This window comes from Dipteris shenzhenensis, chromosome 27 (assembly GCF_047967505.1).
Source record: "Dipteris shenzhenensis isolate YYH24624 ecotype China chromosome 27, Dip_SZ_1.0, whole genome shotgun sequence".
In the NCBI taxonomy this organism is placed as follows: Eukaryota; Viridiplantae; Streptophyta; class Polypodiopsida; order Gleicheniales; family Dipteridaceae; genus Dipteris; species Dipteris shenzhenensis.
The window spans coordinates 1,744,488-1,767,662 of NC_141622.1; the positions used below are offsets into that span (position 1 = coordinate 1,744,488).

Consider the following 23,175-nt stretch of genomic DNA (forward strand, 5'->3'; position numbering starts at 1 on the left):
CAGTGTCCAATGAGTCAGCATAAAATGCCTCTTGCTACTTTGCTTGCTCAGATGCCCAATAAGGATGCTCTTGTCTCTCTTGGGAATACAAATAAAGGTAATAGACAGCTTTTTGTGAATTAGGATAAAGGCAATGCCCCAGTTGTTTCAAATGGGAATGCTTCTTCCCCTTCACTTCCTGCTAATCAACTTCCAGCAGCAAAAGGACCAAAAACTCCAATTGATGGATGGCAAAGCCCAAGAAAAGTTATTTCTATTAGAAGACCTCCACCCCCTCGAACTTGGAATGGTGCATCTTCTAGTGGAAATTCTCCAAAGGTCAACTCAGGAATTGGAATCACGTGGGCTGCAATGACAGCTAGCAGAACCCTCTTCCCCGAGGAAGAGTTGCTGCATTGCTGTCCAATCCTCAGGCGGGTGTTTCTTCTCAGGGAAGAGGCCCTGACCCTGAGGTAAAAATGCAGGGATGATATCCTGAAGGTTGCTGCTGTACATAACTGTTTTTTCCTATAAATATCTGTAAATATGCTTCCTCATATCAAATGCCTACCTTAAATGTTCACAGGATGTGCGACAGTCTGAAATGGAAATGTGTGTGGATGTATATCAATCGATTTCAGCCTGATATAGTGGCATTACAAGAACACAATCAACATGGCTATGCCGGAAAGACAGGTCATTACTGCGGCTATGATATCTGTTATGCTGGGGAGCACTCTTTCTCAGGTGTAGTCATTCTGATTAAGCATGAGCTTCAGCCAGTTATTGCTTTAAATGACAATCAAGGCAGATGGATTATTCTTCAATGCATCATTCAAGGCGAGGTGTTTGAATTTGCTTCTATATATGCACCTCAATCTTCTCGAGACAGAAGTACAATTTGGGATGCCATGCAGCGATATCCATGGAGATATCATGCCTTTATATGTGAGGATTTAAATAATGCTCCGAAACAGGGTGATAATACATGAGGAGATACTCATATGTTAACCTCTGAAAGGCATGCATGGTCTCAATTACTGATTTGGAAGGAATTGCAACCTTTGTCACCTGGATACACTTTTCAACATAATGTCCTTTCTTCTTACCAGGCACGTCTGGATCGATGGTATAGCGTAGCCCCGCAACAAAATGATGATTTCACATGCAAAATGTGGGTTGACTATGCCTTTGTGCATTTAGATCATGCACCGTTATGGTTGAGGCTATCTTTTCATGATATGCCAGATGATAGACTGCCTCAAAGGCAACATCTAATTGTGAACAATAGCTATTTGCAGCATGTTACTTTCAAGGCACTGGTTACTAATGCCTATCAATCTCTGTCTTCTCAGAGTCACTTTGATATTGATAATGCATGGGATTCTTTTGTTTCCAAAATGCAAGTTGTAATTAGAGGTTATGGCAAGTCTTACATGAAGACTATGAGAGAAACTGTTGCTCAGGCCAAATTGACTTGCCAAGACCTCACTGAACTCAGTCAACTTCGTCCTTTGTTCTTGCATGAGCAAACTACACTATGCCAAGCTAAACATTGTCTCCAAATCAATGATCACAGGAAAGTAGCCAAATGGGAGACCAGAGCAAGACAAAGAGCTTTCATCGATAAAGGCTCTTTTGTTTTCAAAATGCAAGTTGTAATTAGAGCTTATGGCAAGTCTTACATGAAGACTATGAAGGAAACTGTTGCTCAGGCTAAATTGACTTGCCAAGACCTCACTGAACTCAGTCAACTTTGTCCTTTGTTCTTGCATGAGCAAACTACACTATGCCAAGTTAAACATTGTCTCCAAATCAATGATCACAGGAAACTTGCCAAATGGGAGACCAGAGCAAGACAAAGAGCTTTCATCGATAAAGGCTGTTCTTCCAAACAATTTTTAAAAAGCTTGCATCAGAAGAGATTAAACACAAACATTTGCAGGGTGATTATGCCCGATGGTTCATGGACTACATCACGGTCACAGCTTGCTTCTGTTTATGTACATCATTTGTCTCAGCAGTTTGGTTATGCAGATTCCTTCACAGCAAGTTTTGTCTGCAAGAAATTTGCTTCTACAACATGTTTCTCCTATTATCTCCACTACTCAGGATTTGGAATCGGAGGAACCTTTTACTGAAAGGGAATTGTCAGATGCAATTAAATCCTGTGGTAGATGAAAATCTCCAGGATGGGATGGTCTTACAGTTGAGTTTTTCTTAGAATATTGGCCTCTTTTGAAGCATACTTTGCTGCATATGGTGAATTCTGCTTGGCAAAATCAGAGAATGCCGGATACATGGAAAAGAGGTCTTGTTAAACTCCTTCCAAAAAGGCAAATCTGTGAATCTTTGGATGATTGGAGACCTATCATGCTTATGCCAGTTATTTACAAATTTACTACCAAAATGATTGTTGATCGAATAAAAGATTATTTGCATGATGGGTTGCATCCTGTGCAATATGGTTTTATTCCTCGTAGGCATATCACAGACAACATTGCTAATGCCTATGTTGGAATAGAATATGCCAAATATATTCAGCAGGATGTTCTGCTATTGCAAGTTGATATTGCCAAAGCTTTTGACACTGTTCAGTGGGACTTTATTTCACAAACAATGCAGGCCTTGGGATTTGGCAAAAAAATGCAGCAAGTTATCAATTGGTTATATCAAGATAGTAAAGCTGCCTGCATACTTTCATGGGATATTTCTACAACTTGGACTCTTGGTTGTTCTGTTCGGCAAGGCTGTCCCCTTAGTGCTTTACTATTTGCCATAGCCATTCATCCAATGCTTCAATATATGGACCATCTTTTGGACAATGGCATGTTGCATGGATTGGAAATTCTTGGTAGTCGCAGCATGATCACTCAAGCATATGCTGATGATTCTTTCTTTACCCCGAAAAATACTCAGAGCGATCTCTCCTTGATTATGCAGGCTCTTTCCACATATGGCTTGGCTACTGGTTTTCATGTGAATTTTCAGAAAGCCAAGCTCTTGCCGTTGCATGCTAAAGACTGGCATAGTCTTTTGTGGCCTGGGAAAATTGTTCCACCTTCTCAATTAATTCGACATCTTGGCTATCCTCTAGGTTGGGGGCTCACTTGTTCTCAACAAACTGATTGGGTGCTCACAAAGCTGAGGAAAAAACTTGAATATTGGAAGCTTGCAACTTGGCCATTACATGTTCGTTTGTGAATAACGCAATCTTTTGATAGCATACATACAATTCTATCTATCCCTCATTATGTTTACTAAGGCAGATCTGGCTTCCTTTATGTGTGCTATCATCTCTTTTCCCACTGCATGTTATCGGTGCGTCATTTTGCACGTGCTTGCCCTTCTACATCCAGGCCCATTCCTCCTGCTCCTTCAGTTGTCAAGGTAACTCTCCCTTCTCCTCCGAATCTTTTCATCCCATGTTACGACAGGTTTTTGACCCTTTGATTCAAAAATTTCGGGTACCAGCCTATATCAAGAAGAATCACAAGGGCAAAAAACAGCTTGTTTTTATTGATGGTGTGGTTTCATCACTACATCAGTTTTTACAGAGCAACAATTTGAAGCTGGAGGATGTCGTGTTTGATCCTCCTCCAGCTTGATATGTCACTTTTTACTTGGCTACCTCATGACTTTTGCTCTGAGGTTTTACTTGTAAAAACTTTTTCCTTGTACTTATTGGTGGGTTTTTACCTCTTTTGAGGTTTCCCACACAGAAATATAAAGATTTCACTAAAAAAAGTGTGTCTATTTCACCCTTCCACAAGGTAGGGGATCCCATGAGCCCGGAGAATTACAGGACCCAAGATTTATGCATCAGTGCTTGATTCCGAGGTTAGTAGAGTTGCGGAGTGTCGAGGACTTAGAGCAACAGGACCGGCTGGATTTCGGCGTGATCATGGAAACATGGATCACATTCTCACGCTCAGGTGCATCATCGAGGAGGCGAGGGCACGAAAGCATAGGGTTTACTGTTGCTTTGTGTATTTCCGCAAGGCATTTGACACGGTTCCGAGAGCCCGCCTCATACGGTGCCTACATGATTTGGGTTATAATCAAGAGATCATTTGGGCTGTCATGGCACTTTACGAGAGAGTTTCAAGTAGAGTTCGTGCAGGATCTGGGTGGAGAGATGAGATCATGAGCACTATTGGGGTCAAACAAGGGTGTCCATTATCACCTGCCCTGTTTGGCCTCTACATTGACGAGCTTGAGATAGTGATGCAGACACGAGGGGTTGGTTGCTCTCTTGTGAGCACGTTGATCTGGATATTGCTTTATGCAGATGACGTGGCTCTTTTGTCTTCCTCAGCAGAGGGGCTCCAAAGACATCTTGACGCACTACATTCCTTTTGTGAGTCTCATGATTTGAAGGTCAACCTAAGTAGGAGCAGTTCACATTTGATGGGTCACCTATTGAGATAGTTTCATCATACACGTATCTTGGGGTTGTCTTCTCTGAACCCATCTTCACTATGAGACCCACGATGCAGGCACTCTTAGGTAGAGGATATGCTTCATTAGCGAGACTAGGGAGGCAGTGCTTCCGCTCACACTTTCAAGATCCACGAACCAAGGGACTGCTTTTTGACTCCTTGGTCTGCCCAGCAGAGATGTATGGCAGCCCTTGTTGGGGGCCAGACTTCTCGAATACAGAGTGGGCTCGTGTGGAGCGGCTAGACTAGAGAGGCAGTGCTTCCGCTCACACTTTCAAGATCCATGGACCAAGGGACTGCTTTTTGACTCCTTGGTCTGCCCAGCAGAGATGTATGGCAGCCCTTGTTGGGGGCCAGACTTCTCGAATACAGAGTGGGCTCGTGTGGAGCAGCTACAAGTTCTCATGTTATCACTTATGATTCGTGTTAAGCCATCCGTTCTTCACCAAATCATTCAGGCTGAGTTTGGGTGATCCCCATTACAGCTAGATGCTGCATTTCAGGTCATCATGTATCTGTACCGAGTCAGGGAGTATGGGGATTGTACTTTTGGGCACATCAGGCTACCATGGCTAGCACTGTCCTCTTCTATAGCACTTTCAGTAGGAGGGGATGAGAGATGCTGTATGCATGCACAAAGAGATGATTTGAGCGACTCGGGCTCCACATGGATAGAATCCCTCCCTTCCAGTATAGCATGGATGCTCTGTTTTCTCCCCTCCTATCACATGAGGTCAACTAGGTTATCCGTGAGGATCTCTTACAGCTACACATTCCGGACCTGGTTGGGAACGAGTAAACTCCCAGTGAAGCTTAGCTTCTACAGAGATCCCTGCTTACATATCACAGAGGAGGGTTTCATTGACCCACCAGGATACACACAGATCTACTTACCCCACTCAGTGAGCATCTCTATTGGGCAATTCCGGGTCTCTGCACATAGACTTCGTATGGAGAGCGGTAGAGAAAAGCGCCTACCCAAGGAGAGGCGCATATGCACATTATGTGACATGTAGAAGGTAAGGAGCACTTCGTCCTTCAGGTGCCCTATTTACTATGAGATCCTAGGGCATTTCTACTGCCTCTTCAGAGATAGCTATGGGGCTTTGGCTCGATTCCTCTCTTACCCATACCAGAGGTGTTTGGCAGGCTTCATTCATGAGGTACTCAGACACCGCAAGAGGATACTTCGAGCACGGAGACAAGAGGAGACTTCTTCCTTGGCTGATCCCTATCAGAGCTCTATCATGGAGTTTTTTCAGCCAGATCACATGGACCCCCACGAGACGAGTTCTCGACAAAACATCGTCCTCGAAAACTTCAACACCAACAGATATAACACGACACATGCATCCAATGTTCTCGCTAGCATTCTTGAACAAATCTCATGCATTCAAGCAATTAACAAACCCACAATAGTTTATCGATCAACTTGGATCACATCTACTTAAACATTAGCAAAGAAAAATGCATGTCAGCAACCAACCATTACTATTGGCCCCATCACTCAACTACTTATTACATTCTCATTCCAAAGCAATGAAAGTTAACCGTATTTATAGGCGCCTCCATGCTTTCTAAATAATTATTAAGATTCCATTTGGCAGTTTAACCAAACCATAGTTACCATCTTATCTAACCCCCATTGGTAGGACAGTGAATTTCTTCACCTTCTTTCTTTTGTAGAGGCCCAATCTCCCTAGGTGGGCCTAGATTGCCACATCTATTTTGTACGGCCACACTTAGATGTTCCCTTTTACCCATTCTTGGGATTCCATTTAAACCATTTCCCCCTAGGCACAATTCATAATTAGGAACACCTACACCTTAGGCCTTTAGACCCACCTAGTTGCGCAAATCACCGTCACCGACGACCTTGACATTAAATCCCTTTTGACCTTATACATAAAGCGCAATTGTTAGCCCTCTAAAGGGAAAATTCCAACTAACCCTTTCAAGATCATGCTACCTCAGCTTGAGCATTACATTTCTTGCATTGATGTTATTTGGGATGTCCCCACCACGTAAATGCCTTCCCCTAGTTGCTGCAATGTGTTGTTCTCCATATAGGATATATGTGAGTCCTTCAGCTGGCAACATTTTTACACCAAACAAATGGAATACTCCTTCCACTTCATACTTCAATCTCTTGAGAGAGAGAGAGAGAGAGAGGGGGGGGGGGGGGGGGTTGGGACACAAAAGAAGTGTCCTAACTATGGTTTTAAAACTGTTTAGTACGCAAATCAATGCATGTGTTCTTATTAGTACCAAAAGTTGAGCTGCTATCTGGGTGAATCTTTGTTTGTAAAAGGCTGACGCATGGTTGCAATCTTCAAATTTTTAGGTACTCTGTTGTATGTTTGTGTCTTAATATACAGGTCTCCGACAGAGGAGTTAGTTTTTGTTGATATGCACTTGGAACCTGGCACTCCATGGGAGTACTGCCCAAGGTCAACTTTAAAACGTCTCTTACATACTCTAGAAACGGAATTCGGACTGGTATGACATGGCTTACCTCCTTTTTAAAATATTTATGCTGTCGATAAGTTTCTCTGCTCTTGGATTCTTCGTTTAACAGTTGTGGGCTACATTATGATCTCAGAAGGGTTGTTAATTTGTTGTATCAGCAATTGGCTCATGGTTGCAGGTTATGAAAGCTGGCTTTGAGAGTGAATTTTATATCTTGAAGTCAAATCCTGAGTAAGTTCAGACATCTATATTAGTATTGCCTTTTATTTTGGCATTTTTTGCTAAAGATCTTATGGATGACCTATTGAACAGGGCTAAGAACAAATGGGTTGGACTAGACTCAACACCGTACTGTTCTTCTACAAGTTTTGATGCTGTTTCTGACATGCTTCTTCAGATCTCGAATGCTTTGAGCTCAATGGGAGTAATAGTTGAGCAGGTATCCTTATGTCCCTTCATTAAGTATCACAAATTCCGTCTGCCTAGTGTATAAGAGCTTGAAAATTTGACTTTTTTAGACACATTACTTTTTTGACCCATTGTCATTCCCCTACCATTCTAAGTGAGGAGAACTTCCATTTCTTTACAAGCTTATAGTTTACAGACAATCTGTGTGCTACATGCATGCATGCACGCACACATATTCATGTATGTCTATATTGTACATATATGTGCCTGTAGTCTTCGTACATGCATTGGTGCATTGCCATATAGAATGTGAATTTACCAGCTAGTCAATTCTACATGTAAGTGTTGGAAAGTATCTGAACATGTACTCTACCTCAAGTCTTAGCTTCTGGTACCATGTCGGGTGTTGCGCTAGAGTTTTGGTTTCCATGGGGCAAGTTTGGCAAGATCACTTGGCTGAGAGGAGGCCTGGAAATGGAGGTTGCTCGGATGTCGAGGGTAGTGGGGAAAGGGGCCAACGAATGACTTGCCCTACCAAGTTCTGTTGTAGCACACAAAGGTATGTGCTTAGCTTATAGTGGATTTGACCATTGGTCAACTATTGCAGAAAATTAGAATAGAAGATGGACACCTAATCTATGGATCTGCCGCAACAAAATCCCTTGGGACATTCATGGCACTTTTCTTGAGTGCAATGTACTTGGAGAGGAAGCAGTAAGCCTTGTGATGTCGAGGAACTACCTAGATGGAAGAGCTGGTCGCACTGCGCAGCATCGGGAGTGATGTGTTTGACATTGGACATCAGCAGCTAGAGCACCTTTGTGAGTGGCACTTGCCTGGTAGATAGTGGAAGAGTTACTTGTGAAGTTGTGGCTAACGATGAGCCTTTCAGACTCCTCCAGATTGAAGACTAGCTCCCAGCTTGTTGTGCAAAAGCTTCAAGGCTGTTTTGGCACAATAGTGAGCGAACCTTAGAGGTCCATTCAATGGGGCGAAGGGGCTGGATGGGAGGGGGAGGCTTGAGGAATGTGACGTCCTTTTCCTCTTCTGCAAGAGCTCTATGCATTGCTTCAGGCCCTCAAGTATTTGAGACACTGAGGAATTCATTACCTTCTTCATGAAGGTTCAAACTTTTTCCAGGTTTCACTCAAGGGTGAAAGTTATGAAGACCTCCCTCATGCCATATGATATGTTTATCCAGGTTTCAATCAGGTGAAAATTATGAAGACCTACCTCATGATGCCATATGGAGCATGAGGGGGATGGACAAAATGCTGGTTGTTATATTTGTAGGTTTTGACGGTGAAGACTTTTAGCCTAGTCTCTGAGAGGTAGCTTGTCATCTGACAACTGCTACTGTCACTCCAGTGGTCTATCTCCCCACATCAAATAATAGAGAGGAGATATCCACACTTGTATTTGCAGGTTTCAGCTGTGAAGACTTTTAGCCTAGTCTCTGAGAGGTAGCTCGTCATCTAACAATTGCTACTTTCACTCCAGTGGTCTGTCTCCCCACATGAAATATTAGAGAAGAGACATCCGCAGTCCTCTTGTGAGTGTCCACCCGAGGTTGAATCTTGGTTAATGGAGTTGCATATCTTGCCTATGGGTGAGATAGACATTTTTCAAGTAGCTGCTGACATCAAGCAGAAATTGCACGATGAATAGGTTGCTAAATAGAAGGATCTTTTTTCGAGCAATTTTACGCAGGACATTGAGGGAGAAAGAGAGATTGCTGAAGTAGCAGTAACAATTGCACGTCTCCGAAGTGAACAGCTAGCTCTAGAACCTACAACGAGTTGAATCTGGGAACACAAGAGCACCCAACCATGGTAGTGGTAAGTGCCAACCTGTTTACTAAGCAACTCAGACTGACAAGGGATCTATTCATCAGCTATAAGGATGTGTTTGCATGGACTTACAGAGATTTGAAAGGAGTTGCTCTTGAACTATGTCAGCACAAGATACCTTTAGTCCCAAATGCTAAGCCAATGCAGCAACATAGGTATAGGATGAATACCAATTATGCCAAGCAAGTCAAAGCTAAGTTGGATCAACTTTTACAAGCTGGATTTATACACGCCATAGACCGAAGTGATTGGCTTTTTCCTATTGTAGTTGTGCCTAAGAAAAATGGCAAACTCCGAGTCTGTGTGGATTATTGGAAATTGAATGCTCAGACAGTTCCAGATCCATTTCCCATACCTTTTATTGATGGAATTTTAGATCAGGTTCTCATTTATGGATGGCTATAGTGGGTATAATCAGATTACCGTGGCACTTGAAGATAAATTAGAGACTGCTTTTATTACAGAGTGGGGTGCTTATGCTTACCAAAGTGATGCCATTTGGATTGAGGAATGCACCGTCCACTTTTCAAAAATTTATGGTGGAAACCTTTAGAGATTACCTCACTAAATTCATTGCAATTTACTTAAATGATTGTTGCGTATACTACTCGGATATTGATCACCTGGGATATCTTGAGAAGGTTTTCGGGAGATGCAAAAAAGTAGGTATCTGTTTGAACCCTGCTAAAAGTGTGTTTTGTGTTCGAGTTGGTATTCTACTCGGTCATGTTATTTCTAAGGATGGAATCATAATGGAGCTAGGTAAAATTAAAGCCATCTAGCGGATGCCTGAACCTCAGAACTTAACTCAATTGTATTCTTTTGTGTTGTTTATCAGTCTCTATCACAGGTTGATCAAAGACTTTGCTAAGATTGCAGCACCTTTGTATGCATTGACAAAAAAGGATACTAAATTTGAGTGGAATGCCAAGTTGACTATAGTTTTCAATGGTTTGAAAAACCGAGCAATGGCTACTTCAATTCTCAGATAACTAAAATGGAATGTCATTTTCCATATGCATATGGATGCTTCTAGTTATGCATTGGGTATCATTTTAGCGTAGCCGGATGGTCGGTTGGATTAGCTAGTATATTATGCTAGCAAGTTACTTAAACCTACATAGTCAAACTATAGCACCACCAAGCGAGAAGCTCTAGGAATGGTTTTCAGTGTGCAAAAGTTAAGGCATTATTTACTCAGAAATCCTTTTGTGTTCTATGTGGATTATCAAGCCCTAATATATCTCATCAACAAGACTATCATTCAAGGACGGCTTGCTCGTTGGATGCGACTATTGCAGGTTTTCAACTTCAAGATTATTCATAAACCAGGTAAGACCCGTGTGGGCGTTGATTGTTTGTCCAGGTTACGAGTACTCGAGCAACCTCAAGGAGTTGACATGGAATTACCAGATGTTGATTTGTCCGCAATAAGGGTATGCTCGTATTACTCTATACTTCAAAGTTGGGGCCTATCAAAACCAATTTTAAGCTGGGGTGGAATGGACCCTATCAGTTGGTAGAAGTTCATGACAATGGAACAGTGCAGCTCGCAGACTTGGAAGGCAATGTGTTTTCTGAGTTGTACAATGGAAGCAAAGTTAAGCCATACCGAGTAACACATAGGGAACTTGGAGGTAAATTACTCGGTTGACAATGCCTTGGTAAATTTTTCACAAGCCAACGTGCTAGCTAGCTGCTTAATTATGGTGGACCATGTGCATTGTGTGCCGCCACGTGACATGATTAAGTTGAGGCCTATCAATAACCAATTTTAAGATGGGGTGAATGGGCCCTATCGGTTGGTAGAAGTTCATGACAATGGAACAGTGCAACTCGCGAACTTGGAAGGCAATGTGTTTCCGAGTTGTACAATGGAAGCAAAGTTAAGCCATACCGAGCAGCGAGTTCTCACACATAGGGAACTCGGAGGTAAATTACTCGGTTGACAATGCCTTGGTGAATTTTTCATAAGCCAACGTGTTAGGTAGCTGCTTAATTGTGGTGGACCAAGTGCATCGTGTGCTTCCACATGGCATGATTAACGTTAAGGGCTCATTAATGCTAAAACATCATGCTAAAGTAAGAGAGGTCTGTGTAACTACTGATTTGACAGACGTTGCAGTCACAGATTCTGAATGACTACAGTTGAACATAAGCTCCACTGATCAAAACTATTTGCAAATTCAGTATACGCAATGGTTATCATCTTCATCGTCTCCAACAACTACCTCTAAGCTGTGTGCTTTCGTTCGTACACATTCGTTCATCCCTTTTAGCTTCCTATTTGTGCCAATCTATTCCTCGCCTACAGCTTTCCTCACAGCCTTCTGTCTCTGTATCTAACCTCGTCATCTTCGTCATGATGGCGGATCGACAAGCTCATCCGAAGAGGAAGGGCAGCACTAACAAGGAGGGTGAGTACAGGTCCCGGGAATTTTCTGAATTTTTAGCAACCCGGGGTATCATTCATCATTGCACATTGAATGGGCTTGCAGAGCGTAAAAAATAGAACAGAAACAGAAGTAGGCCGGTGCATGCTTAAGGGAGCGTCTTTGCCCAATAAATTCTGGTTGGATGCAATCATTTTTTTTTGCCGAAAAAACAGTGCTAATTATATTACTTCGAGAACAAGATACAAAAAGTCAGCTTGTAGCTGACGGGCTGCGTACACAAATCGGACACAGCCCTAAAAGGTAACACAATAAATCACTCTCTCACGTCGGGATAAGGCGAGTGTGAATGAACAGCCATCGGGGTGGTGAGTAGCACCACCGAAGGCCCTGCTAGGTCTGCTCGAAGAAGAGGCCCTGAGTGTTCCAAGCCCGAAGGAAGCGTCTCCGCTTCTCTTGACCGGCGGACCAGGACTCTCCCTGAATCTGGTCCCACTGGCCTCTGAGGGTATGAATAATCTCGCACCAAATATCAGTCATGACCTGGGCAGTCGATAAGGAGGTGCCACCGAGGATCTGCGCGCAACGCGAGGTCCAAATGTGCCACCCTGCTATGCTGCTGATAATCTCCCAGACTGGCTGCCTCTCCTGAACTCCTGTATCCGCCTCTGCTAGGTGCTGCGGGATACCCTCGAGCAGCCCCCATGTACCCTGCGTGATAAGGAAAGTGGGGTCCTGCTGGCATGCCTCGAATAAGTGATGTAGACTAGGTGCGGTGCTGCACCAACAGAACGCGCCCCACGTGATCAAGCCTTAGGTTTGGTGCTGCGCGAGTGAGAATCCCGAAAGTCCACCTCCACACTTCCTGGGCGCGAGTGCAGCTCCACAGGCAGTGCTTTGGTGACTCCTCAACCACATGGCAGATCTGACAGCGTCCGTCCTGGCCTATCTGTCTCAACCAGCTCCCCACCGGAAGACCTTTGTGGGCGAGAAGCCACAGGAAGTAGGAGATCTTCCACGGCCGCCAGCTCTCCCACAAGGCCTTCCAGAAGGCCTGCAAAAAGAATCTGGAAATACCCTGTGCATACCAGCTAGGCCGCTGGGTGGGGGAGCGACTCTGCATCCTCCCAAGAACTCACCTGCCCAAAGTCGTGCTGTAGGCGAAGAAGGAGGTCGGCCCCTGTCCTGTCACAACCTCTGGCCAGCTCCACTCTCCTGGGTCCCACTCAAGCTCTGACAAGGCCCGGCCCTCCCAGAGCCAGAGTCGCCAAAGCTGCAGCTGATCTTGCTCAATGCTAGGGTCGGTACGCCAGACCTTCCCCAAAAGGCCTACGATCCGAACCCTCTGCCATGGGAGTAGGGGGTCGATGAGTGCATCCTCTCTCCTGAGTCGTCCATCCCCCATAACCGCGAAGAAAGAAATAGAGGAGTCGACCATACGTCCTGCGACCACCAGTGGGATGCCACGGGGGGTGAACTGTCCCAGCCAACGGTCGTCACCAGGCATGAGGATCTGAGGCTCCGGTGGAACCAACCAATCAGCTGGGATCGCGCCGTCGATCTCCGTGCGTCTCGCCTGGGCTCCACGAACACCTCCAGCGGCGTCTGCGAGATCAGCCGTCTCCAAATATCTGTACGTGTCCCTCCAAACTCGAAGGGACCGCGGGCTGGCCCCCTCATCCAACCATCCCACCTGATGTGTGATCTCTCCCCCAACTGAAGGCCCTCGGCATCTCTGACCTGATCGTTCTAGATAAGCGGCTGGCGATCAATCTCCTCCTGACAGCGGGGAGGGGACTGAATGAGACTGAGGCGGAGCCGCCTCCAAACCATGAGGAGGCTACGAACGAGTGGGGAGCGGGGCTGAGTAAGTGGGGCAGAAGTGAAGATCCACCTAAGGGACGGGAGCCACTCTCCACCTCGTCGCGGGACACAAGAACCGACCCCCTGCTGAAGTAGCATCTTCCACGTCTGCCCCCCCGGGGTCAAACCGCGGATGACTAACTTGCCTAGCAAGGCCTGACTCTGCAGCTCTGGATCGATGACTCCCAGGCCTCCCTCAGCCTGCGGAAGAATAACTGTCTGCCAAGCAACCCTGGCTCTGGTATCTCTGAGGCCATCCTCCCCGGACCAAAGGAAGTTTCGAACCAGCCTCCTAAGCTGTGCCACACTGGATCTCGAGAAACACCAACAGGAAGCCATATACCAAGCCGTGGCAAGGAGGACTTGGTTGACTACCAAGGCACGACCTGCAAGGGAAAGCTTAGCAGTGCTCCAGAAAGCCAGCTTCCATCGGATGGAATCTAGCACCGGGAGAAACTGCTGAGCTGGCATGATGTCCAGGCCGACCTGAAAACCCAAGTATCTAGCTGTCTGTCCCCGTGGGATCCACTTGAAACCCAAAAACCTCCCCCACTGAGAACGCGCCCCGGGGTCTGTGAGGAAACCAACTGATTTGTTCCAGTTGATTTTCGCACCAGCAGCCGAACAGAAGACCTCCAGGGCCAACCTCACCCTCTCCAGCATCAACTCATCGTCCTGGACATACAGGGCTGTGTCATCCGCGTACTCCGAGTCCAAGAGCTCCGTGTCCTCCCGGAGGGGGAGGCGAACACCCCTGATCCCTGTAGACCTCGCCTGGAGATAGTAAGTCATAGCCTCGGCGAAGAAGAGAAACAGGTAAGGGGCAAGGGGGCAACCATGACGCACTGATCTCTCCAAGCCAAAACGCTCTCCCATCCTGCCTCCAATGATGACTCTGCTAGAGGCTGTCCTGTACAAAGCTGAAATGCCCTGAATCCAACCTGCTGGGAAACCTAGCCGCTCCAGAGTCCCCTCCAGAAAGGACCAGTCCACCCGATCGTAGGCCTTCTCAAAGTCGAGAAGTAGGATGGCAAGGTGTGATCCGCTGTGCTGAGCCCACTCTGCCGCCTCTGAAAAGGTGAAGACATTGTCCAGGATACTGCGATCCTGAACAAAGCCTGTCTGAGTGTCGTGAATGATGTCTGGAAGTAGAGGCCGAACTCTGGCGCTGATCATCTTGGCTAGGATTTTGTAGGCAGTGGTAAGGAGAGTGATCGGGCGCCACTGACGGATCTCCTGTCTATCTCCTCCCTTAGGGATGAGGAAAATCAATCTCGAGGAGAGGCTCTCTGGCATATAACGGCTGCTGAAAATCCTCTGAAAAGCTGCTAAGAGGGGCTGATGGATCTGGTCCCAGAAGGAGGTGAAGAATGCCCGGGATAGCCCATCCTCACCTGGGCATCTCTGTCCATCGATGGCCATCAAGGCCTCCAGCATCTCATCTGTGGTAAATGGTGCCAACAGCGTCACCTGCATGCTAGGCTGGACCAAGGAAGGAGTGTGTCTCCACACCTCCTCGCGGGCACGATGAGTGCGAGGAGCAGGTGGCTCCTGCTGAAAAAGGATCCTGTAAAAGTCGGTGGCCAGTCCCAAGACCTCTCCCGGATCCGTGACAATGTGTCCCGACGCTATCCTAAGACTCCGAAGCTGATCACCTGCAGCTCTCTGGCCATGTGTCCTGAAGAACTCCCTGCACATCCGGTCACCCTTCCGAGCCCACTAGGAGAGAGAGGCGTGATAGGAAAACTGTGAGCGACGCTGGAGTGTCTCCTCAAGAAGGGCTCTGGCTCGAAGGGCTTGGATCCGAAGCTCCTCCGAGCCCGGGGATGCCTGCTGGAGCCGCTGAATGGAGGCGAGGTCTCTCCGAAGGGCTCTCTCTCTACCCCACCACTCTTGTCGAACCTGTAGGGCTGCGAGCTGGCAGATCTGGCTGGACTCCTGCAACGCCTGCGCCACCGAATCAACCAAGTCCTCGCACTCGCCCCAGTCTCTGTCCCAAAGATCGCAAATACTGCTGCGCACGTCCTCCCTCGAGAAAATGGAATCGGGAATCCGGCATGAGCGAGGGGGAAGGGTCTGAGCTGCCGAATCTAATGATAAGAGCACCGGCGCATGGTCGGAGAGTGTCGTCCCTGGAACTATACCGGCCTGACCGCCTCTGCTGATGGCCCAATCACTAACATAGAATCTGTCCAGCCTCTCCAGGAGTCTGCGTCCTTCCCTGCGGAAACCCCACGAGAAGTCCAAGCTCCTGTGCCAACGCCGGAAGGACGGGTCTCGCCAACAGTCCCTTCCTCCTGTCGCAAAGATAAAAGAGTCCCAAGCGGACTGCTCTGCCTGAGCCATACCTGTAAACTCCGGTCCTCTGCCCTGCTGGTCCTCCAAGGTCTCCAAATTGTTGAAGTCACCTCCAACAATCCAGGAATCCATGTCTGGGATAATCCCTGTAAGTGTCCTCCAGAAGGTGGCTCTACAACGGAGATCTGTGGGGGCATAAATGTTGAGGATTCCAACTCTGGAGCCCTCTAATTCCAGGCCTACTCAAAGGGCACGACCTGGAATCAACGTGCCATGATCGAAAACTCCCTGGGCTAGCTGCTCTCCCACGGAAGTACAGACACCACCACTCCTCCCCAGTGCGCCGATCGAGGGCTCCCAATAAGTGTGAGAGCGACCAGTGAGGATCTTCCCACATCTACGGGAGTGAGCCGCCGAAAGCTTGTGTTCCTGTAGCAGAAGTACATCCACACGTCCTATCACTGCTGGCTGAAGTTCCTGTCTCAGAATGAGCTTCTTGGGACCACGGGTGCCAGAAGAGTGAAACCCGTTCACATTCCAGGATACGAGGTGTAGGCTCATGGTGAGGACTGGGAGGCAGCGAACAACTGTCTGCTCGCGGTCGAGGTCGAAGAAGAAGCTAACATTTTGGAGGAGAGGCGCTGGCGCTTATGGGAAGGTTTGGAGGGGGAGGCGGGGTCGTCCTGCCCGTCCTTCAACACCTTCAGCAAAGGCGAGAGGCCTTTGGTACCATGAACAAAGGCTTTCTCGAGCCAGCTCGAGATCTCTGAGGTGGACATCCCGTAGAAGGCACTGAGTTTCTGAGGCGTCCAGGCTCTGACATCTTGGGGGAGGGGCCAAGATAGGGGGGGCTTGAGGATCACAATCAGTCTGAATCGTTTGGCGGCGCAACGCCACTGCAGGCGCACGTCACCCTCGGACCACTGAGTCTCGAGAAGCTGCCCACCGGACGGGCCTATCCAGGAACAAATCTGAGCATGCGTCTGCTCCCTGAGAGCCTCCCAAACCGAGTCGTCTGTCCAGGTCTCGGTGCCGTCACTGAGGAACGTGAAAGCAAAGCTAGGGCCATCCCTAGGGGCCAAGGCGGCTATCTTCCCATCCGCCCCTTTGCGGAGCAGGAAGATACTGATGTCGAGGCAAGCAGGGAAGGTCCCGAGGTCGGCCACGTCCAAGTAGTCCCAGGGGCCAGATCTGTAAAAGTCGCGGGGGAGCTCTCTCTCCTGAGGCTGAGGCCCATCAGAGTCTGCCACTGAGGGGCTAGCGGACGGAGAAGCCTGCACCGGAGGTGGTGGAGGCTCCGGGTGTCCTATCAGCGGAGGGGGAGGGGGAGGGGGAGGAGGCTGGGGAATAGGCAGCTCAGACTCCTCAGGGGCGGCTGGCGGTGGAGAAGGAGGAGGGGGAGCGGGAACTGCCCTCGGCTGGGGAACCGACGGAGCAGCTAGCTCTGCGGGAGAACTGAAAGAGGCGGGGGGGGGGAGGGATGGGGCTGCAACTGAAACTGGGGCTGAAAAGGAGGGGAAGAAGACTGAGGAGGACGCGGGGGCTGAAGCTGCGGGTCGGGAGGCAAGGGGTGCCGTTGGGGGACGGGCTGGGGCTGGAGGGGGGGAGGCTGGGGAGAGGGAGAGAGGGGGACCTGAGGCTGTGGAGGGCGGGCTACCGTCGAGGAAGATGCTCTCCCAAGTCCCTGGGGCGGCTGCCTATCGGGTCTCTGGGGTACAGCTACAGGAGGGGTAGCCTCTGCCTCCTTGCCTTTATCAGAAATCTTCTTGTTCTTTCCCTTTTTTCTTCTAACCTCAGTCCAGCCGCCAGCTAGCTCTGGTCGGGGCTCCGGCTGCCTCTGCTCCTCCTGGCATGGCTGTCCGGAGGGGGGAGGAGGGGGCGGAGCAGGGGGAGGTGGGGAGGGCCGAGAAGAGCTGGCGAAACGTGGGCAGGCAGCCGCCAGGTGTCCAAAGCCGTGACACCTCAGACACTGTCCTGGCTGTCCGGTGACTACCATGCTCTGGGTGATGCTGCCGGCACCTGTCACGATCTCGATCACTGCCGGGAGAGTCGCAGGATCCGCCACAGCCACACGGACTCGGGGGGCTCCTGCCGTAGTCACCGCATCGGCGAAGGTATCGTGCATAACCCAGCCGAAGTGGGAACCAAGGTCCCTAACAATCGGCCGCAGCTCAGCAGCAAGACCAAGAAAAACCAGCGTCACTGGATGGCGAGGTATACGGAATCGGGCATCAAAATCTGCTGCGCTGAACCCACGGTACCACGGGACTATCATGATAATCTTCCCGTCCACTGACGTGGGGGAGCCAGCAATCAGGTTGCTGGCAGCTTTCGCACTGGAGAGTTTGAGCCAAAAGATGCCCCTTCCCATAAGGGCCACCTCCACAATATGGCCGTCCTCTAACATGAGAGTGGACTGGAGCCAGTCCCTGATGGCTGATCTGGAGGGGGAATGTCCAATGACTCTGCCGTAGACTGATGTAAGAGCAAAGTCATTGGCCACCTCCTGAACCCGAGATGACTGCTGCTTAGTCAGGATGACGCGGTAGGCATCTGGAGAGGGAGGGACCGTCTGGGCCTCCGGTTCCGGGCAGGGAGCCGCCATACCGCCAAGACAAACTGCGAGGCTTCCGATGAGGAAGAGGCTGTCACCCAAAAACGGGGGGTAGAAGCGGGAGGGTGGAGCCTGGGTGTGGCGGGAACGGAGGTGGCGCACGAGGTGGCGGACGGGGGGTGGGGAGGAATGGAGAGGCGGAGGGGGCGGGGTGGGGCGAGTGAACGGGGGGGGGCGGGGGTGAGGGCGGGAGGGGAAGGCGGAGGTGAAAAAAAAAAAAAAAGGCGAGGGGTGAGTGGGTGGGCTGGCGGCGGGGATGAGCGGAGTGGAGCGAGGGGGTGGCGGGCTGGGGTGGGGGGGTAGCGGGCTAGGGCGGTAGGGCGTAGCGGGGCGGACGTAGCGGGGCGGGGGGTAGCGGGCTGGGGCGGAGGGGGGTAGCGGGGCGGGGGTGAGCGGAGGGGTAGCGAAGCGGGGTAGCGGGGCGGGATAGCGGGCGGAATAGCGGGGGTAGCGGGGCGGGATAGCGAGGGTGAACGGAGGGGGTAGCGGGGCAGGATAGCGGGGCGGGGGTGAGCGGAGGGGGTAGCGGGGGCGGGGGTGAGCGGAAGGAGTAACGGCGGAGGGGGAGGTAGAGGTACGGCAGGGGAGGAAGGGAAGCTCACAGGAGCAGGAGACAAGGAAACATACGGTTGGATGCAATCATGTGTGCCAACTGTGCTCAATGGAGCACCCACTCGGGCGTTAAAGACCATGACTCCCTAGGAAGCATGGACAGGTCATAAGCCTGTCATTTCGCACATGAGGATGTTTGGGTCTCTTGCGTATGTGCATGTAACCCCTCAGTTGAGGCATAAGCTTGATGATAAGGATGTCAAATGCATCTTCATTGACTACAACTCAAAAAGCAAAGGTTACAAGTTGTTTCAGCCTAGCACAAGCAAGGTGATTGTCAATAGGGACGTGGTTTTTGCTGAGCATGCCCCTTTACCTTGGCTGGACTGTAAAACAGAGTCTTGAGTCGAAGCCTCTGATGTGTTTGATTCTATTCCACCTTTCATAGATACAGATGACACAGTGTAGAGCACCATGCCACATGCTTCTAGCAGCTTCAATCCTCCTACCGTTGCTCCTGCTCAGCCTGATTGTCCACCGTCAGATGGCATGCTATTGAGCAAGGCAGTTCAAGAGGAGAGGGCTGTCATGAGACAGCAAAAATCAGTCCCTCGTTGGCTTTTGGATACCCTCGGGGACAGCAAGGGTTGAGTTGTGGAGTGAGGGTCGTTGAGGAGATAGTGGCTGAGCATGCCATTCAGCTCATTTCAGATGGGAGAATGCTAATAGGGCAGACGGTTGAATTCTTGAGACACAATATCCATAGTCATATAGTCCATGCATGGTGCATTGCTTGAACAATCTTCTAAAGGACATAGGCAAGCTTGTTTGGTGCATCCTATAATTGAATTTTCTAGGGATATCATCGGTTTCAACACTAGACACCAATACATCCTTGTAGTGTATGGCAAGCTTGCAGCAAAAGATCTGCGGAAGTACTCAGAGACATGTGTTGCTTACAACTTTATCATGTTGGGGCGTCTCGAAGAGGTAAAATCAGCTGGGACAGATTCCAGGGAGATTCGGATCACACTAGACATAGGAGGGAGGCATTTATCAGTATATGGGAGCTAGGCCCTTTCCTTCATTTCATAGATGGTGGTATAATATGCGTTATAAACCACTCGAGTGGCCGTTTGTTCAGCCTTTTGTATGAGTTAAGGGTGGACAGACCCTTTTTGAGGTGCACTGAGATCTAAGCTAGTGGTTCTAGCATCTATGGTGGGGCACTCAAAGCAGGTAGCATTGGTGCCTTTCTTCTCCTGCATTTGTAGACGACTTCAGTTGGATGTGTCGGCTTGGATTCCCTGAAGGGATCAGCACTAGCTCTAACATTACGTGTTAGATGAGGTCCTTACTAGGTCTTGGTCCCTCCTCTAGACTAGCCCAAGATAGGGTGTAAACAGCACATGGAGGGTTGTGATGTGGAAGGAAGGGGGCGGAGAGGAGGAAGACAGAAGGGGAAGGAGAGAAGGATGCAGGATAGTAGGGTGTTAAGCAGGGAGCAGCTAGTAGGGTGTCCTTGAAGTCTTGAGTTCTAGCACATTCTAGTTGCTGGTGTTTGTTTCCAATATCCCTGAGATTAGATTTGCAAAACAGTGTGTGACAATGCTCATGTTTAATTTTGAGCAGTGATCCACGAGCGAAGGATGCGGGCTAGTAGGGTTTCCTTGATGTCTTTGAGTTCTAGCACATTCTAGTTGCTGGTGCTTGTTTCCAATAGCCCTGAAATTAGATTGGCAAAACAATGTCTGACAATGCTCATGTCTAATATTGAGCAGTGGTCCACAGACCCAGATTCATTTGTGAAGGTCAATGCTAGCAAGGGTTCTTTGTTTCTGAGGCTGATGATGATATACTCTGCACCAAGAGATGAGATTGGCCACTCAGAGGTGGAGTGTGAAGTTGATGGCAACACTGGCTGGTGCATCATTAGCATTATACACGGACGCTAATATGGTGGGCAGTTCAGGGAGGTACCTAGCTTCTTCTGCAATGGGGGGCAATAGAAAGTTGTACCAGGATACGTATTGTCTTTGTGCAATATAGTTGATTTCAGTTACATGCTTTGGGCAGATTGTTAGTTAAGGTGGAGGGTCACAATCTTGTGGACAGATAGGGAGCAAACGTTCAGAGCCTTCTGCTCGTTGATGTGGACATTGATGTCACACTCTTCAGGGAGATGGTGATGTTGCTAGACTCTAGATACAGCTGATTCTGAGGACTTTCCATGGAGGTCCGATTGCATGATGCTGGAGAGATATGCGCTAGACATGGTTAAAGTCTGTCTGAGATTTGAGGGCCCACTAAAACAGGATAATTTTACACCTTGGTGGACTCAAAAGTCAGACTCATGTGGAGCTCCGCAGGAGCTTGGTTTTAGAGAAAACTGGGTAAAGATCTAATTTTCTTGGTGGTGGGATCTAAGCTGAGCAGCTATGGGGATCTTATGGCACAGGATGATATGCATGGGATTATGAATGGTGTTGGATTTCAGACAGGTAGAAACAGACCCTAGCCATCATTGGTGACATTCACAAGGCAGCGATTCACTGGATGGAGCTGTGCCTTCGACTTGTTCCAGAGAGCTGCTTTATGGGGGCAAGTGAGCATCTCTTTGATTAGGCAGGTGCGGGCCCACACTGACTCATTTAGAGTGGGTGTTAGTCTATATAGGTCACTGCCCCACTCGTGATCGCCAAATGAGGAGGACGTGTGGGCATAACATTTGCATTAAAGAAAGGACAGCTAGGGCTGCCATGGGGCACAAGGTGAAGAAATGGGCAGATCTGAGAGGAGAGGCAGTATTAGGGGCTGTTCACTATGCTGTACATAGTGTAGAGCTATGCGGGCTGCCGATGTGCATGATGTACAACCATGTGGGCAGCAGCAAAGGGCTGGGTGGCCATGGACATGGGGCTGCGGTGAGCCAGCCATATGGGCTTTATGCCCAGCAAAGAGGCCCAAAGGCGATGTACAATTATAGACTCTCTCAACAGCCAAACCTGGTCCTGGAAAAAGGAAGCGGGAGGAGAGGGAAGGAGGGAGCGGGAGAGAGGAAGGCAGGGATGGAGGCGGAGAAGGGGGGCGAGATGGAGGCGGAGGGGGGGGCTGAGAAGGAGGTGGAGAAGGGGGCAGAGAAGGGGAAGGAGGCGGGGAAGGAAGCGAAGGGGAAGGAGGCAGAGGGAGAGGCGGGGAAGGAGGCAGACGGGGAGGAGGGGAAGGAGGCGGAGAAGGAGGGCGAGATGGAGGTGGGAAGGGGGCAGAAAGGTGGCGGGGGAGAAGGCAGAGAGGAGGCGGGGAAGGAGACGGGACATGGGGCTGCGGTGAGCCAGCCATATGGGCTTTATGCCCAGCAAAGAGGCCCAAAGGCGATGTACAATTATAGACTCTCTCAACAGCCTAACTTGGTCCTTGAAAAAGGAAGCGGGAGGAGAGGGAAGGAGGGAGCAGGGGAGAGGAAGGCAGGGATGGAGGCGGAGAAGGGGGGCGAGATGGAGGCGGAGGGGGGGCTGAGAAGGAGGTGGAGAAGGGGGCAAAGAAGGTGAAGGAAGTGAAGGGGAAGGAGGCAGAGGGAGAGGCGGGGAAGGAGGCAGAGAGGGAGGAGGGGAAGGAGGCGGAGAAGGAGGGCGAGATGGAGGTGGGAAGGGGGCAGAAATGTGGCGGGGGAGAAGGCGGAGAGGAGGCGGGGAAGGAGACGGGAAGTGGCGGGGCAAGCAAGAGGCAGAAGAGAGCTGGAGGGAGGAGGGAGATGGCGGGCAGCGGGAGCAGCCAGGGAACTCATACGCTGCATCTCTCGACTCCTCCATTGACCCTCGGGCTTGGGTGTGTTCGGGTTTGGGTCGCAGGGGGTTCTTCGAGGTGCTTCTTTCTTCAAGGGCTCTCCCTAGCCTTTCTTGGGGGTGAGGCAGCTCCCCACCCAACTTCCAAGTGGCTTTTCTTTTTCTTTTCCCCTTCTTCGTAGTGGGAGTTTTTGTGCTTGTTCGGAGAAAGAAAATCTTGGTGGTGACCCTTGGTCTGGCAAGTTATTCTTTCTTAGACGAAAAGCAACAGCTGCAGCATGCAGTCCAGTCAATTTAGGACAAGGTAGTCATGGGCAGAATTGTGGGCCTCACTCCCACAAGGAAACAGGTGAGAGAGTGGATCCAGGCGAGCTTGGCACTAGAAGGTGACCACATCTAGGTGGTCACCATCTACTAAAGAGGAAACATGTGAGAGAGTGGATTTAGGCAAGCTTGGCAATAGAAGGTGACCACATCCAGGAGGTCACCATCTACTAAAGAGGTGTCTTCCTCATCTAGCTGAGC

At 49.3% G+C, this 23,175-nt stretch overlaps 1 protein-coding gene across 1 annotated transcript in view; it reads left to right on the top strand.

Moving 5' to 3' along the window:
- The window catches only part of NODGS (nodulin/glutamine synthase-like protein), a 136,469-nt gene that overhangs the window by 105,427 nt on the left and 7,867 nt on the right, over positions 1 to 23,175 (top strand). The window contains exons 11-13 of the mRNA XM_087398593.1: positions 6,800 to 6,920; positions 7,069 to 7,121; positions 7,203 to 7,329. Of these exons, the coding sequence (XP_087254719.1) occupies positions 6,800 to 6,920; positions 7,069 to 7,121; positions 7,203 to 7,329 (301 nt within the window). The remainder of the gene's footprint in view (positions 1 to 6,799; positions 6,921 to 7,068; positions 7,122 to 7,202; positions 7,330 to 23,175) is intronic.